At 39.5% G+C, this 19,201-nt stretch overlaps 1 protein-coding gene across 8 annotated transcripts in view; it reads right to left on the reverse strand.

Annotated features, from left to right (window-relative positions):
- The window catches only part of rapgef2b (Rap guanine nucleotide exchange factor 2b), a 109,840-nt gene extending 90,847 nt beyond the window's left edge, over positions 1–18,993 (reverse strand). For all 8 annotated transcript variants that reach the window (XM_063493916.1, XM_063493885.1, XM_063493877.1 and 5 more), the window contains exon 1: positions 18,313–18,993. In XM_063493916.1, coding sequence (XP_063349986.1) covers positions 18,313–18,381 — 69 coding nt within the window. In that variant the 5' untranslated portion in view covers positions 18,382–18,993. The remainder of the gene's footprint in view (positions 1–18,312) is intronic.
- Between the last annotated feature and the right edge of the window lie 208 nt (positions 18,994–19,201).

Below are 19,201 nucleotides of genomic sequence, written 5' to 3' on the forward strand. Positions count from 1 at the left end.
TGTGTTAAATGACTCCAAACCAACTGACTTAATAAGTTTTCTCACGTTTAAATATTACTATGTGTAATTGTAAACAAAAATGACACAAAATGCTAAATTTCGGCTTTTGAAACCATGAAAACATGCAAATCAAATAGTATTTTGAAAATCTTTAGAAGACTAGAAATTTTAAAAAAGAAGAAAATAACAAAAAGAAGACAAGCTACCATAAGTAACCCCATAATTTTAACAATATAAATCACATTATAACATTATTCGACTGGGTAAAGGGGACAGAAAACAACACCAAATCTTAACAAAAGGAATCCAATTTCTTTTTACTATTTTCTGCTATTTTTCATTACGTGTTTAACTCAAAATAATATTCTATTTACAGCCCTAATTTTCAAAACCGTGTCATGTCTTTCAGGTCTTACTTTAATAAAGTATTAAGCTCAACAGCTAAATGTCACTTTCATTAAAAACAAGCACAGAAACAGCAGCACAAATCCTGCTGTGCAGTTCTTTTGGACAATAATATGGCGTCGCATGAAATTAAATGTTAGTCTCAGCGATGTGTGGCTGTCAGATAAAGAGCATACGTCTGCATTGCAGATGCAATAACAATTTTCATTGAGTGCTGGAGAATGATGCAGTGGACAGGCCAGCTGAATGAGGTGGTAAATTGCCTAGAGTAGTGTAACAAGGTACAGAGGCCACTGGGAGTCAGACAGCCACTGCTGAAGGTTGGAGGGTCATGTTGCCTACAATGCAGTATCTGCTAATGGCAATATATTGCATTATATTGTCTGCTCAGCACAAACGCTGCAGCATGTCTGTGTCAGTGTCAACTGGGACTGAGAAAAGCTGCCCCTGACAGGCAGACAAAACACCAATGAAAACTGCTCATTCCAAAATGTGCACAACATTCATCATACTCCTCAGGGCTGCTGTATGATGCTGTTTGCATTAGTGTGTGCATGTGTGTATTCCCTCGTCTTTGTTTGTACATTCCCTGTGTTAACAGGGTGGTCAGCAGCTGTCCTTGAATCTGTATTGACAGAGAGTATGGGATCTGCTGGGTATTTTTATCCATTAGCCTGTGTGAGAGAGCAGGTGGAGGCTTTGTGGGCTACAACAAGGTCACACAGTGACGAGTGACGTTATGCCGTTATCGCTGACTGCTTTGGCCAAATGTTAAACATTGAGTGCCTGCTCCCCTCCCTCATGGAAAGACATTGCATGTGGCAAGAGTAAGAAGTGAAACTAGAGAATAGAAGAAACATTACATTACTAACTTCGGACAAAAAAGAAAGAAAAAAACAATCAAGATGAAGATAAGGCTGGAAAGATGCTACTCAGTGTAATTTAGCAAGTACTTCTTCACATTGTCGACTAATGAAAAATGGTCGCTTGTACAAAAGGCTAAATGTTGAATCAAAAGGAGGAGCTAAGTCCTCAGATTACCAGTGTTGTACCACTGAGACTATATTAAAACCCTGTGCCACCGGAATGAAGTTGGCACATGTTACACAAAGCTAATTAGCAGTCTTACTAACATTAAGCACTTGGGGTTAACTTAAGCTAGCAGAGCACATGGTCCATACCTTCTTCCTCTTTGCTTCTGATGCAGATTTAAGTGTTGCACAAAAGAACTACACTGCCACCTGTTCAGATGTGCCTGAGAAGAAGACAGGAGTCTTTTTTTGTCAACAGGAAGGCATCTAATACACCCACACGGCCTCCACTTCCACTTTTACACCAGCTTGATGTAATTTATTGAATAGAATTACACCACTGAATGATGGTGGGAGGTTGAAGGGCCCGGTGGAGCAGAACAACTCAACAGTCACAGGGAAAATTTAAAAGCACTTGGGAGCTGCTGTTTATTTCCCACTGTGGTCAGGGCAGCTGGTGGACACGGTGACTGGTTGGAACAGGACTCAGGGAGGCATGTGAATGAGCTTAACAGCACCTACTTGAGTTGCCTGCCAGCATAAAACCCTGAAGAGGTGAAACACTCTCAGTCTCCTGATGCATGCAAATCAGATGCAAGCTGGAGTGCAGAAGCAGCGGGACATCTGTAAGTTTGGTTACGAGTTGCAAGATGTCAAAAATAGGAAGTGTGCCCACTTCACTGAACTCTAGCAAAACTTTGTTAGCGGTAAGTATGTCAAAACAACGGATGAAGGGTAACTGACCTTTCCAACCCTGCTTTGATCAATACTACAGCCTACCTACATGGATGTGTGTTTTGGCAGTGGATGTGTGCAAATTTATTCTGGCCAGCACCTCCACAAACAGAATTGTGCACCAAACCTCAAGCAACCTATTCTAAAGATAAAGTTATATAAAGAGTGGGCTTGAGTATCACTGCAGCATGTTAAAATATATCTCACAATGTTGACTATCTCATCTGATGGCTGCAAGATAGCACAATGCTGCAAAATAAATACCTCACCCACCCGAGTGTTTTTGATAGAAAGAACAAGAAGTTTATTGTTTTTTGCTCAAGCCACATTGAGAAAAACCTCTAGTGATTAAAAAAATTAATGTCAGCTGATTAAGTCCCAGTTGATAACTTATAAAAAGGTGTCTCATTACCAAGGTGTCACACAAGCAGCATTTCATGATGAGTCAAATGCAGATATAAAGATAACAACACAAACCACTGTTTATTCTGAGATTTAGTCCTTTCACAACATGTGCCAACAGAAGTGCATGATCCTTGACAGATGACCATCTACCGCTATTCAAAATATATTTAGTCATGCACTATTAACACAAGTGTTGTCACAAAGAACACAAAAAAAACCCTCCTGTTTCTTTTTTTCTTTAAAGAGTACCAACTAGGTGAAATTTTTTCTCATCTTTAAATAACGTATACAAATAGTTTTAGAAGTTCTTATGGTCAGCATTTGGGAAATAGCTGCATTGTTCACAAGTGGAGAGAATTTATTATGAAATAACCAATACGAGTATGATTTATCAGATGAGAGTTGCACAAGGTGAGAAAGGGGTAATTTCTTGCTTTGCACACACACAGCGATTACTTATTCAGAAGCTGCAGTAAACACTGCAAGGACAAAAGACTGCACTGCTGTCCTTGAGGTGATCAACAACATGATTTCTTCTTTATGTGAGAATTCGCTTTCCTGCAGCAGTCTGCTAGTGCTTAATATTATCCACACAAGCCACACTGATACAGGATCTCAGGGCTATCTAATTAGCACCAAATGTTATTTGCTGACTCAGTTGCACCCCATAACACTAGAGAACTGCCACACAGGGCAGGAAGTCAAAGCTATCAACAGCATCACAAGAATAAATTCAAGGATGTGGGATTACAAATGAATGCAATTAAAAGCTTTGAAACAAAATTCAACACATGCTCTAGTATAAGTGGTTACAAACTGGCAGAATTTTAAATCCTGAGGTGAAAAGTTCAGCTATTGCGCTTCTTTTCTCGTCATATCCACTTCTATCTTCATAAATACAGTGTTGTGTTAGAACCCGTTTCTCCAGTTGCGTCAATTCACTTAGCATGACTTTGGATGAATATCAAACTTGATATCCATCTGGGTTGCCCACAGGGCCAGATTTAAAAATCAGGACCATCTTCGTCACTGAATCAAACACTGTATATGCAAGCAACAGCCAGTCTGTGGTCTCCTGACACAGTTTGTTACCACAGTGATGTGACTGACCACAGACTTATTCAGAGGCAACCACTGTACCAAACTCCAAACACAGCACTGACACGTGCTGGCTCTCCTGGAGGTCTCTGTATAATATTATACATACAAGCAGTTTGCGCATTTTCTTATATTTGGAACTTCAAGTGTTGATCAATTAATCCTTTAGTCTACAGGCCAACTTTTTGACTACTAATTACTCACATCATTTTGGAGCAAAAATGCCAAATAAATCGTTGCATGTCTTTAAATGTGATGTTTCATAAAAGATAATATTGGGCACAAAATCATGCTTAATTTAATCAATGGCATATTTATCCCGATTAATATGAACCAACTTTGAACTATGGAGGATCCACAATATTCATTTGTTCATTTTACAACTACAAAAAAAACTCAAGTATATCTAAATATCCATTTATAATCAGTATTAATAATCCTAATGTCCTGGGTGAAACCATCACACTTCTTTTAGCTAGCAATAACCACAACAATGGTTTAGTGTGGACTCAATGGGGGTCTTTGACCAATACTTGATACAAAGGGATCTCTCTGCTCTGTCACTGAACCTCATCGTAGCAGGTCCGTACCCGGGAACAAAGCCAACTGTCCAGCCAAATGAAACCTGCCCCATTTCTCTCAAACAAAGGCCTCAAAGAGGTGCAGTGCAATCATCACAGACTTACGCAACACCATATAAAGATCAATCCGAGGGCTCAAAGCAAAAACGAAAAGAAAAGGATAGGCTGGATAAAGTAGGGTGTAGATGGGCTTTAATCTTTCCGAGCCAAATGGCTTGCTTGGTGGCCTAAATGATCCAGAAACACTCAGTTCCAGCTTCCCTCCTCTTCTGTCCAATTAACTTGACACAAATAGAAGCCCAAGGCAGGAGGAGAGTTACTAATGAAATCCCCCAGACTTCGACAATGGGAGCAGAATAACACTGGTTCCCCAACTGCCTGGACTCAATACTGTGCTGTTGATTCCTAAACCGCAGAAGCATTAATCCCAATCCTCCCCCTGGTGCATTTGAAAGAATTCAATAATCAATCTTTTCCATCTCCGCTGCTTTCTCCCATGGCTTCCTGCAGAAAGTAATTCCTACATTGCAACGCTACTATAGCTGCTGGTTGCTAGGGAACAACCAGTGAAAATCTCTAAGAAAACAGCTTTCACAAAGATTTCGCATATTAGCTCTCCAAGGCCACAAACACGCTAAAGTCACCAGAGGGACGGTGGAGTTTGTTTGTTTGAAATCTCCTGTAGAATCCCATCTTCTTTTGGAGGAAGGATTTCGATGCTGTTCAGTGGATATCATTTAAAACCCACACCCATATAAAAGAAAGAGAAACTGCCAAAAGAATAGCTGACTAAACATGTTTCAGTCTTACGGTCCTGATTTTTTAGGCATACTATAGTGAACCCAACAGAAAGCACACACTTCCCATCCCCAGTACAGTACTGAAAGCCTTCAGGAAAAAAAAGAACCCAAGCTTTTAAAGTGCTTCTTAGTATAGAAGCCCATTAAAGTAAAATTGACACTATGTAGCACTCAAGGTGACATGAAACACACATGTTTGATATTTTAAGAGAAAAAAAAAATCAATGTCTTAATTGACTTACTTTTTCACTTGGCAATCCTGTGCTTTCAATTCCTAAATTGATTTTAAATGCAACCTTGGCTGTGTCAGTGGTCTCATGTTTGGAGCTTTTCCAGAGGGTCTTCAGGCTGCAGGATTATCAGCACATGAACAGCAAGTTCCCTCTGAGCTGGGAGTGAGCCAGCGCCATTGCCTTTGTTAGTAGCTAACAACATTGTCATCTATGCTCTTTCATCGTCTGCCATCACAATGGAGAAGGGTCTAGCTGCTTGCCTGTTTTAGGTGTGATTTCTCATCTTTTTTATCTCAAAAGCTGTGACCGTGGTGCTGAATCCAAAGGAGACAAAGAAACAATGCTGCCCCCTCCCCCATTCCAATAAAGGCTACAGGAGGGAATAAAACACTTTAGTCAATGAGAGCTGATGATGTATCTGCTGAGGTGCCACTTTAGGTCACAACAGCTACAAAGCAACAGCAGAGAGACACTTAAGCATACAAAGCCAACAATGTCTCCTGTGTGAAAATAGCGGTATCAGCATCCAATCACAATTAAGCTGTACATTAGTGTCAGTTCTTGAAGCCCAGCTTAGGATTTGCAAATGTTTCGCAACTTAACAACTGATTTTCTTGTGTGTGGTATATGCACCACATTGGTTCACAACAAGCCCACTTAAGTCCTGAATGGAAATTTCCTGTTTACAGAACTGACTTATGATCCCACCCAAGGCCTTTCACTTCATACTGAAATAGGCCTCCCCTCCAGACGGAAGGGGATTTCAGGCTATATCCTGAGGAAGTTTTACAAAAGAAACATGGCAAACCATTGTGATCTTTAAAGACTTCAGTCACAAGATGAAATTTCCCCCTTTTTCTTGTCCATATTCAAGTTAATCAAAGCTGAAGGATAGAAAACTCCAGTTAATTGTTTTTTTCCCAGTTTACAGTTTCAATTCATTGAGTCTTCTTGGAACATTGGCTTATAGCAGTCTGTATTTGCTTTAATTGCTTTTGTTGTGTTCCACCAAGTGGCTATAGATGTTCTTTTTTTCCAATATTAGGATTTATAAGACAGCTTCAATCTACCTATAACGGCACTAAAGTAAATCTTATATACACGTTTGTAGCACTTAAAAAATGAAGATATTTATTTATTTTATTGGCTCACACATTCTTATTTGTGTAAATTAACTTAAACCATGAGTTTATTGCAACTCATGGTCTATAACACAAGCCCTTTTTTCAGTCTACCTGGCATGTGCACAACTGCAGTTGGTACAGTTTAACTAGAGTGGCTATTTCCAATGTAGCGACAATATGACTGGTGTGATTTTAAACGCTTTTGACAAGCACAAGCTGCTTGCAACAGGGAGTCATTGTGTTGGGTCTACACTATACTTGTGGATCTAGTGGATTCAAAGCACAGAAGCCTATAGCAGAGCATGCAACATGTAATTACATACAGTTTTCATTTAGTCAAGTATAAACACAGTTGCAGACATTCTACATCAATACAACCAGTAGTAAAAGAAACCACAGGAACGTGGCACATTTTAAATGAACATTGTACAACATAAGAGCATCTTTTGAAGTGACATTTTTTATAACAGTTAGTCAAATTGGCTAACTGAACAAATGCCATTTTCTTAACAGTCATATGAGACTTTGTAATATTCCATTAATGACTCAGTGAGGAAACTATTAGCTTACAATGTAAATAGAAACTAAAGACAACAAAAACTGCTGAAGGGTTTTCCCATCATTGTGCACAAGTAGTATTTAACTGGCTAGCAAGCTCTTTAGTCCAAAGGTACAATTAACACATTTTTAAAAAATTAAGCACCATTAAGATTTTAACCATCAAGTAATAACACACTGATATCAATTAAAATAAGATGAGGAATCACTGCAACTTTTGCCTCTTTAAACACACTCATTTTCACTTAGACACTGGTAGGGCTATTGGAAAATAACTATAAAAAGTATTTATAGGGTATCGTGGCATTTAAAAAGCTCTTCTAAAGTATCTCATAATTGCTCAATTTAAGATCGATCTTTAGACTGGGAGTGACTAGAAGACGCAAATTACAACATTATTGAAACAATCTTCAGCCGGATGAAACTTGTGTTTGAGGCTCATCATCTTTAGTTTCATTTTAACCTGCTGTTTGCTTTTGGATTTCCGTGTTTACTTTTACATCACGGTTACAGTTAACACACACAAACCCTGTCACACATGAACCACAAGTTAGGAAGTTCCAAGGATTTCACATGCACTTTATTCACACAGTCACTGAAGAGTCTCTAGATCACCTATGCAGCTATTTCCCCAATTAGAATGGAGGATAACACACCTTTTGCACTACATGCTGTTACAGGAAGGTGCCTGCTGTTCTTATCTATGGGACTGACAACAACTGACAATGGCCATAATATAAAAGTGGGTGAATTTGACAAAAAAAATTATTCAATCTAAACAAGTGCACAAATCACCTTTAAACAGATGGTAAATGAAAATAAACAAGGCCGCGATCTACTAAAAAGCAAAAAATATTAACGAAAAACATTCCATTTAAACATGCTAACCAGTCACCTCCAGTTGATAAGAGTCACATCATGTCACCTCACCAATCAAATGTTTCCTCACAGAGACCTAACATAATGATCGCTTTAGGGTTAACTGAAGGGTGCTTTTCACCAAGTAGTTGTCTTATAAACATCTGACATATTGTGCATCTCATTGGTAAATGGAGGCTTCGATCCATAGCACTCGCAAAAACTTGCAGAAATACCCTGTAGAGAAGTCTTTATATTGGGTTAATGACACGTACTGGGCCTACTGCATAAAATAATAAGAAACAAATGTTTTTCCTGTAGAGGGATAAGAATGAATTGCGGTAATGTGAACAAGGTTCAGGACACCACCTACTAAGCAGCTACCTTCTAAAGACGCTGAAGGAGGGGCTGCTAGCAATGCAAAAGACATAAACAATCTCCATGTGGTGGTAAAACTGAGATTTCAAAAATACCATACTGGAGAGGCCAGTATAGCCTGGTGAAGGATGGTAAAACTGAATTTCCACTAACGGCAGACTCAGTAAATCTGTCAGTCCTTGCCTAGAGTTTAGCCTAGCTTGCTTATACAACTCATAAAACCTTAAAGGGACATCAAAAGTTATTCTGTGCAATAAAAACCCTGTAGCCAAGCCACAATACATTAGCTATGTCTGAATTATTTCCCACCCCAAATATGTGCATTTTTTAACCAAGTGGGTAAAATACATTATCACCAACCACTACTCCCCATGCTAGGGTTGAATCACTTCTCATTATCTTGAGTTTTCACTCTTGACACAGAATCACATTAACAGTATGGATGAAATGAAGCACCAGTGAAAATGTACTCGTCTGAGGTTTTTACAATGAATAAACTTGCAGGAGCATCATGATTCTGTCATTGTGACTAGCATGTCATAATGACAGAATCATGTTTCTGTCACCGGCTTGTGCTCATTGTGTTGTGCTGTACAGTTCAGACTAACGCCCCTTTTCTCAACAATATTCCCTTTCTTAGAGAGTTATGTACGGCCCTTTACAGTCCTTGTTTGCTTTCTCATTGGAGGTAACAAGATTACTCAATCACAAATAAGCAAATACCACTTTAAGAAGATTGCACACACATTAGCCTCTCAAAAGAACTGCTAGTGTGGTGTTATGTAAGCCTATTTTTGATACTTGGCCTTTGTTACATTAAGGCAACACAACACCTAAGGAGATCTGCATACTAATCGTGGCAAGGATGATTAATGAAAAGTGTTCGCCCTCAACAGGAGTGGCTTAAGTGTGAGGGAACTATAGGGCCATATGGGAAAACGCCTGGCAGTGGATTGCCGTTTGAGGTGAACCAAGTCAAGTGTCAATTAGCCTGGTCACAGTCTGAGACGCTGATGAGCTGAAGACTGAATAAGTAATGCTCAGCTATAACTGACGTCACAACATTTAAAGAGAGGGTATTGCTGTAAGAGTGAGGAGGGGGGGAAAAAAATGGTGCCACAATGTCAGAGTGAAATCAATGTCAACAGCGCTGCAAGAGAAATGTTGCATCACAGCAGTAAATGTGTTTACACAAACTTCTCCCAAAGGAAAGAGCCTAAAAATTCAAAGCACACTCACAAGTTCTCTAGTTGAAGACAAGGAGAGAGCATACTGATAATCTCAGACTGGCACCCAAGCAATCTTCACTCGGAGCCGTTAGAAAGAGGATGTAATTGAAGGTTCAGATCAAGCAAGCCAAAGATAATTATGCCCCTTCTTTCCAAAAGCAGGAAGCAGCAAGAAACTGTCAAACATTCCAGTGAGAATCAGATTACGTTGAGGCCTTGGTAATAAACAGACATTTTCCCTGATGGTTAATGGAAGGACGGAGAGCTGCAGAGTTGGAAACGTGACCAACCACAGGTTAGTCAAACCCTCAGGGACCAATTACAAAGATAAGGTTGCAACAAGACATATATCGTACACCAGTTTCCTCCACTGCACACAGGAAGTGGAACAACAGTATAACTAATCGCCGATTTAAAAATGGGGGAAAATGTTTCGTTTTTAGGTCGTCCAGTTCTCCTTCCTGCTGGCAGAACTCAAGGTCTGCTGCTGCAGCAGTTTTCACTTTTGACAACAGCATCCATTAACCCAGACAGCTGTTTTTGCTCACGCTAGTGGTGTAATGAATCGCTTCTCTTAGCTCACATGGCAAGTAATCACCTGCCTACCACCAGCACAGCTGTTGATAAACCACAGTTTGCATGAGGCATGACAGGCCACATGAGGATCAAAGACACATCCAGCAAAAAGTGTTACAGCTGAACATTACAGCATCAGGCTCACTACACAGTCACACAGCCTTGTGCGTATGACTCTCACACCGAGCCACTTCCCATTATCACTATACATTACTTTGCATTCTCTATGTCATTCCACAATCTGACCAACATCCAACCCTGATGATTTCACTTTTTCTCCCCCCCATTTATGTGCTCTAAGTGGTGTAGAATTATTATGGAATCTCATTACATGATGTTACTTCACATGGCATCACAAACTCAGTAATTGTGTGCGTGATAGGACTGACAATGTTATCACTACTGTAACATGTCATTACAGCACACTTCCACTTAATTTGCAGTGTGTGTGTTTACACTTTTGTGCTTACACTTTTGTGCTTGGGTTGGCGGGGTTTAAAGGCGCCATTTGATTCTGATGACTGAAGGTACCACTGTCGGCTGTTCCCCTGTTTAAAGGGGTCACTACTGTAGGGAGGTCTGCATATTTCACTCCTTTTAAAAATCTTATATGTTAATTAAGCCATCTCAAATCTGCAAAATAACGAATCCATATCATAAAAACGAAAAGGAGCTTTAATAAAGAAAAAAATAATAATCAAAGACACCTTCTCAATTACAGTGTCAGCTACGACGGTACTTTTTGGTGCAGTGAAGCAGGCTGGCAGTGTCTCACTGATAAATATTTTAAACCATCAGCTTAGGCAGGTGAACCATCACTAGAGGCAGTACACGGACACACTGAGTGATACTATTATAGATCATGACTAGTTAGAGTAAAAGGATGCATATTCGTAAATGTGAAAACATTCAGACAAACAAATCTGAGTGCATGTGTTGCACTACAACTGATACAAAAATCTCCAAATCAAAGCATTCAAAAACAAATACAGCATTACGGTTTGTTTATATGTAGCTCCACTAAGAACATTTCCCTGATTTTTACCCGTTGCTGCAATAAGAACTGTCCGGAACCGCCCTGTGCCATTGTTACAAATAGTGTAAGGTATTAGCTACGTGGCGAACCAGTATAGTGGGATTTAGAGTTCACTAATCACACAAATTAATCAGCTCTCCATCTGATCCACGTCATGTCTGAGCAGTTCACCACGAGGAAGGATTATACAGTAGATTATACAGCAAAGTGAGCCTGTACTCTGTGTGACTGAAGCTAAGCAGCACATTCACTCAAAGTAGTCTGGCACTTGTTTACAACAAGGATAGTACAACCATCGCAGACAAAGTAATTGTTGCATAATATAGAGCTTTAGATTACATCCAGAAGTGCTCGGTGTTACAATAAGGCAAAGATCAGATTAACTGTGTTAGCCAAGATTTGAGGAATTGCAAAACTTTCAGAGTACTAAATTTTTCTCAACTCATGCTCTCTGTAATGTAGGCGTCACTTTTCCCCCTCCAAGTCTCCCCCAGAAAAGAAGGTTTTAATGGGCGCTATAGTAAGTAGTGTAATTCAATAGCAGTCACGCAAATTTCGCAGTCAAGTGGTTCTCATGCTAAGTTATGTAAAGACTGTGGTCACTCAGTGGTATGAGGTCTACTGCCTTCCGCTATAAAGGCCAATGGAATTCTTGGAGCCTCGACTCCATAACTGGATTGCTTTGCTTTAAATATATCTCATGGAATGTAGCACATAAATTACTAAAACAATGTTTTTCACTAAAGTACAAATGTATAGCGCAAACCTGAGAAACCCAGGACTACACACAAATCACTGAATTTTCCAATCAACACTAAGAGTAGCACTAAGAGTGAGATAGCAATGATTTGAGACAATGCATTTTTCTGTAAGTACTGCAAAGCAGTTCAAAAAGAGAAGTACCTGTCAACTGATCAAAGCAACCACTGTGATAACCTGGAGTGAGTCCTCAATGCAAAAACATCCAAGAGCAGAAAATGAAATTAGCAACTACAAAGTGCAGAGTAAGCAACTCAGAAGCCAGCAGGGGTGTCTGGATAAACATTTCAGCCATTGTGTTGCATTAACTTTCTCTCACACTCCATTGTTGTAAAAGGAACACAGTTTAGCTCAAGGAAATCAAGGATACTTTCAACTTCTGTGAGATAAAACACGTTTTCAAGTGCCTCCCCTGAAGACGAAGTCTACCTCACCACACTCGTTTTCGTGAGTCAAAGAAAAAACTGGGTCGAGCTGCTGACAAGCTCCACCACAACAGCACCTAAAATGATATTTGATATGATTAGTGCTAAACCAGAAAATGAGAACAACTGATGCACCACTTTCCCTAAAAACATATTTCAAAATCTTTAAAAAAAACAAAAAAACAACACTAACTCATCTCCAAATTCACCATCGTCGTTTAAGCACAGAAAGGAAAAGAAAACAAAATAAAATGTGCATGTCTCTGCAGCCTCAATGAACCAGAATGCAATGCAGCCACAACTCACATTTTTGCAGATCTACTTCCAAACAACTACTGAGCAAAGTACATCATTTCTCCCAAATTCTTCTCAGCTGGAAAAACTATCCAGACAAAATATAAATAAAACAAATCAAAACAAAACCTAAAGCTAACGCCAAATCAGCCAAGTTGAAAACCAGCTGAGAATACACAAAAATTTTAATTACGTCACATATTATCACAGCTGGAATACAATCATCATCCTTAATTACTGTCAAGCATTTCTTACAAGTTTCATTTATACATCCCTAACAGTATTTTACATGTTCGCATAACTTTATTGTAGAAATACACCCCTATTACCCAAAAGCTGAAGAGCTTTAGCTATGATGCTTTATAGAATAGTGAAAGCTGTTGTGTGCTTAATTTGCTTCAACCTTTGTGGTGCATTTAAACAAACTACTCTGGATTGCTATTTTCATTATTAGATTTTAGGGAGTAACTGGCACGCAGGGCTACACAAACATCCTGGTGTATTCCAGTAAGTAAAACAGCCTCAGGAATGTAAAACATGCCTGCCTTGTATTCAATTACGACATCAGACATTTATATGACCGATGAACTGTATAACATCTATAAATGTCATCTTCTTGCAGTAAAAGGGGTTATAAGATCAAACTTTTTCATCAGCAGCATCCTATACAGTCATGAGATTTAAGTCTTTTATGGTATAATCAATAGCTTTTATGAGTCTACCTTCCAGCAGACAATGATATGCTTTAGTGCCATCGCAACATCATAAGAAAAAAGAAAAAAAAAAAAACACTAATGGGAAAAAAAAAAGAAAAAAAGATGTGCACGTATGATTTAAATAAGTGAGTAAGAAACTGTGCCAGTCTTCTTTGAATGCATTATATGTTGGGAGGTTCCCCCCCCCAGTCCTTCCTGAAATCATCCCCTGTATTTAAACTGGGAAATGTACGTCACTGAGACCGCGGTGTGTGTAACCACTTCAGTCTGTATGCAGTCTCTGCTTTCAACACAAGAATAACATGTGACATCACTTTACTTCTACAGGGTTACTGCTGCAGAGTGCCTGCAAACGACAAGGCAAGCAGCACCTAAATATACAGGACAGACTGGAGGTTTGGAGAATTAGGAAACCTTGTGCTGCCTAGGAAGACTGCACCATTACAACTCCTGCATATAAGAAATAGAAGGGAAAAAAACACTACAGAAGTTCATCCTTGTTTTTCAACCAGTGATTGGGATTTAAATGGATGTTTCCATGATTCTGACATCGTTACAAAAATAGAAAGGTAGCTAGAAAACAACACCACACTTCAAAAAAATAAAAACAAAGCTTTGGGGTTCTCAGACATTCTTCCTCCTCTAAAAGCATCCTGACGACTTTCCTCTTCCTGACTGCGCTAAGCAGGGTGCTGAGCGCCAGGGTGGGTTTGTCCATATTAGTCATTTTGCAGTCTGGCAGATGCTTTTATAATCAGCCATAGGTAAACTGATTAAAGTGGTAAAAGCTTTGCTGCATCAAAAAGAAAAAAAAATCTTTTAAAACTACTGTTTGTACTCGCAAAGCAATCAATCATAAATGTACACATTTAAGATCATAACACATTCTAAACTAGTGACTGGACTGTTTTACAATCAGAAACATTGAAGATGTTTGGACTGGATTGACTGGTTCTTTACCTTACTAACTGCAATTTGCAAGGCTAAACAATGGCCATTACATTCCCCCAAATTCATCCATCTTCCCCCTAGTGTCTCTTATAAGGTCACTGCAGGTCTTCTCTGATCTCTTATGCTGATCCAGAATATGTGGAAACAATGCAAAGTAGGCAGCGTGTCCTTCCAGCTATGTGACTGTGAAACGGGGTCACCACAGCAGAGGACTGTTGTTTGTGGCCTTTAGCTTTGCCACCTGGCTACACAAGAGGAGCGATGTCCGTCCTGCATCCATCTACTTGCTGAAAATAAACCAGAGCCACAACTGCGCACCACAGAAAGACAAGTATGTGCAAATTTTGGTTCCAGCAAAACTAAACGAAGTGATATCACTCATTAATTCATTTTCAGTCTGTGCAAGCTGTCTTTTTATTCTTCAAGCCAGCTAATTTCACTGCATTTATAACCCATTTTAAGTGGCCAAACAGAGACACTGAATCCACTTAAATGAAGTTTGCTCTTGAAGATTTTGTTCAATGTAAACTAAAACATAACATAATTTTATAAACAAATGAAAATCTCGTGCTTCTTATTTAAAAGTCAAAATATTTAGGAATAAAACTAAAGAATAAAATGTTTGAAAGTCTTACAATAACTGAGTGATGGTGTGCGTGTTTGTTAGAATATGTGACACTGGGCAAAAAAATTAAATAACACAATGATAATGAATGGAATATTAAAATTGAGCAAATTAGCCAAGCATGTATGCCTTTGTCCTCAAAGATTTACACATCAGTATCTCTCCTGAAGCTGGCTCGCTGTCATTTGTACAGAGATCAAAAAAATAACAGACAGTCATGAACTAAAGCAGTAAAACCACAGACAAACCCGCATTTTATAGTGTGTAAAGGAAATCCGTCATCAACAGAACTAAATCAAAATGCCTGGATTGGGAAAAAAAGTTATGAACATATGAACTGATAATTGGTAAATTCGTCAAACAAACAGAACTAATGGAAACAACACAACACAGTGCCACTGGGAGCAAGTCTCAGAAAAACAACGCGAGTTTCAGAAACAGTGCTTTAACTGAAGGGAAGTAATTCTCTGTGTAGTATAGGTTTGAATTTGTATATAAAAGATATCAGATTTAAAAAAAAAGATATCACAGATCAAATAGCCATGTCATATTATCTTCATTTATGTGACTGCTGGAAAAAAAAGCAGTGCTTCAGAGAAAAGCTGCATCCTTGTCCTCCATCTCCTTCCCTCTTGATTAGTCTTTGACCTTAAATGTCAAAAATTCAGGGCTCTTCCTTCCCTTTACAGTGCAAAAAAATATATAAATAAATTGCACAAAGGACAGAGAGCAACAAAGCCGGCCAGAACACTACCTGTCAAGTGGTCAGCTATTTAACCTGCCGTATGCTATAGGTCAAATCCTACTGTGTGGCGAGTCCTGAGCGATAAAGACAGATCCCTCTAACTGTTGGCTAATCCTGACAGAGAGGTCCTGCCAACACCATTAGGATAAACTGCGTGAGCCAGCACAGTCCCGAGACATTTGAAAGGAACACTTGGGAAAGGTGCTGGTACAGAAAAACAATGACAATGTAGCTGCAGAGTCATAAGATTTCCATATAGTGGTTTCTGCAGAAAAAGCAGAGGCTTTCCAGGAGCTTTTACTCCTTTGGACTTCTCTGTAACTGTAAAACAACATGGATGCATTCAAATCCTGTTACAATGTCCCAAATGACACCATCATTCTCAATCACAGTCGCTGTTAAAATTGCCCTAGTCAACCTTGCTGTTCATTTTTCTTCATTGCAATGACCTATGGGATCTGGGAAGCATATTCTTCCTTCCAACCTGTCACTCACTCACTCAGAAGTGCAGAGACTTCCTACAGTAAAGCCCTCTGGGATGAAATGTTTGCATACTTACACAGCATGATTTGATACCGTGGCTCCAAAGTGCTCAAGGACCAGAGCCATACCACTGATTTCTTTTTTATTATCATTTTACAGAGTCTTCCAGAAGGTCATATTTTATTGAAGTATTTTAATCTGACACTTTTCAAGCCAAGAAATTCCAAGTGCTTAATATCTTCTCACATACTCTTGGCAGGTTAGGACTGCCTCATAAACAGCCCTTTGAGATGGCCATAAAGCTACGCTGATGTAAATTTTTACAGGTGGGGTTGCAAGTTGAGGCGGGTTATGCTTTAGACATAGATCTTGAGAGAATGCCAGATATAGGAAAAATGTTTTTGTTTTCGTTTCCTGAGAAATTTTTTAGAAAAGAAAAAATAGATTGACACAAATTTTTAAATTAAAACTTCTCAAAAAATGTGAAGCATTTCTTTAAAGACAAGACAGTTAATTAAAAATATACTGATCAATAACAATGAAAATACTTATCATTAAATGGTAACGAACCAATCTTAGATGAGCACAGCTGCTAGTGAGACAAGCAAAATTCTTTATCCAGTTTCCATCACCATGTTGGCATCTGTCACCCATACAAATTACAACTTGCATAAAGCTGTAAAGACCATGAGCCTAGGACAGTTAATGTGACACCAATGACACCATAATTGTTTCCTTAATGTCAGATAGACATGGGCAGAGGCTGTGCCACTAACTGTAGCTCTCTGGTTCAAGTGATGGACTATCGATTGTCCATTATGTGTAAAGCTTTTGGCACCGGAGCAGTGGAGACGGCTCAAATGAAATGATTTCAGCTTCACAGCCAAACTGGATTTATATTTGATCTTTGCAAAAATGCAAATAACATCCTATATCTGAAACCTTACCAGCCTGGGTGTGTACAAGCATGTGCAGCTCAAAGGGTCACAACCACAGCCCACAGGATTTGCATGTTCAGGCAGGATATGGATTGCACTACAAACTTCTCAGAGGTAGGACAAAGAAGTAACAGTACTGAGCTTTAGACACAAGTAGCTGGGAAGTGTTTGGGAGATTTTTTTTCCTCCCGATTTTAACTGCAGGACAAGAAAAGCACCAATGTCTGTCCATCCCCACCACAGAAACTGTATGACAAAACATTAATAGAAGCGGTATCAAAAGTAACCTATAGGATAGTCATCAGAAGCATTAGTCTGTCAACGTCTACCATAAACTGGGGTAATGTCCAAATTTACAGTCCACGCGCTATCTGTGGATTAGCCTCTTGTCCTTGACTTTCATACAGGGATGTGCCTGGAGAGTAGGTATGGGGCGGCACTGGCCCTCAATATACTTACATCTCACTTAAGTATTTGTAAGTTATTTTGGATGCATCTTTCGTTCGCTTTAAAAATAAATCTATTACTATACCATGTTGGTGTTTTTAAATTATTATTATAGAGCTTCCGAGCAGTAATGCTAGTCACTAATGCTGCATCTCCACCTGCATTAATGCATCAATTTAAAACAGTGTATATGATTCAGCACAAACATGTTTTATTCACTATTTTAAAGCCAAACTTTTGTAATATTACGGTACTTTAGGATTATGCATTTTACATATGTTCTTAGTCTAAATACTTCCTTCCCCTACTGTAACATTGTTTAAACTTTTCATGTGCACCATCTGCATCAGGGCAGTGTGCTGTCCACCAGCCTGACTTTCCGCCCAATCACCGATTTTCTAAATCCTATTCATTTCTGATCAAACTGATTTCCTCTGGGCTCCCTTGCCCTTTTCTTTGTCTCCTTTGTGTTATTCTCTTTTAAAACCCTTACATATATCTCTGTCACCCTTATTATTTAGATTTTGCTGTATGCAAAAAAATCAGTTTTGCAAGAGACGACGTTTGCGACATGCGGAGATGTAAAACCACAATACACGGAGCGATGCTATACGCCACAGGCGGGTTAGAGTCCCACCAATGGCCGCAGCTCCTGTTACATTAAGTAGCCTTGATTATCTCTGCTGATAGAGGGCTTAGCGGGATGTAGCTGCTGAGACGAGCTGAATGGCAACAGTTGCACTCAGAAACACTGTTTAACTGTTACACTTTAAAATGTTGCAATGCTAAAATGTAGCAACAAAGCGACAAAAAACGGCAGAGGCTACTGATTTTCATGAAAATCCAATTAGCAACAACATGCAATGAATAATTCCTTCTGACCTGTTGCGTCCGTTCAGCCGGATTCTTCATCACAGCCTGCCGAAAGCTGTTATCCACGTAAGACGCCATTGTTTTGGAAGAAGCCGTCTAGAGGATGTGGAATTCCTTATCCTTAAAATTACCTCTATCCAGGGGCAGGATATATACAAAACAAGTCCCCCTATTGTCTTGCTTTATTCTCGTCGCCTGTGCTCAGATGCTAGCGGGTAAGCTGGGAGTGCCCTGAGCCAGGCCACGACTGGAGCCAGACAGCCGAGCAGTCTCCTCAGGGTGTCTGTCTTTCTGCTGCCCGTGCCGAATCCGGCTGCCAACACCGGTCCCCACCGGGGAGGAAACTTCCTTTAAAAGCGCCGGTCAAACTCCCCCTCTTAAGAGTTATTTTCTTAGCGTAAAAAGTGTTGTCCCTTTATTCAAGCCAGCGTTCATTAAAGCCATTCCTTGTCTCTTCAGCATTCTGCTCTGCTAGCGACGGGGGAGAAATTCCATGTAAGGATCCAGCAAACAAAAAAGTGAGGAAATAGCAAGCGGCTAACCCGTCAGCAACCAGCTCACGCCCATTATCAGAGGAAGACTCCCGTCCTCTCACTGAGAAAATCTACTATGTTTGCATTTTGATGGAGCTAAAAGTGAAGATAGAGCCGCCGCCGCTCTGCTCTGTTGTATGCCACCATGGTGACTGACATACCGAGAGCATAAAGACCAGCGGAGTTACCAGTGGACGTTACTTATAACCTTTCAAAATAATACCCCCAAATGATGCTAATAAAAAGACAATGAAGGCTGTGGAAAATTTAGGCAAAATATACATAAATAAATATGCATTTGGGTGTGTTTTGCGTCATTTTCCCCTCTTTTATGCAAGGCTTCAATGCAAAAATTACCTTTGTTT

This window comes from Pelmatolapia mariae, linkage group LG2 (genome assembly GCF_036321145.2).
Source record: "Pelmatolapia mariae isolate MD_Pm_ZW linkage group LG2, Pm_UMD_F_2, whole genome shotgun sequence".
Classification (NCBI taxonomy): domain Eukaryota; kingdom Metazoa; phylum Chordata; class Actinopteri; order Cichliformes; family Cichlidae; genus Pelmatolapia; species Pelmatolapia mariae.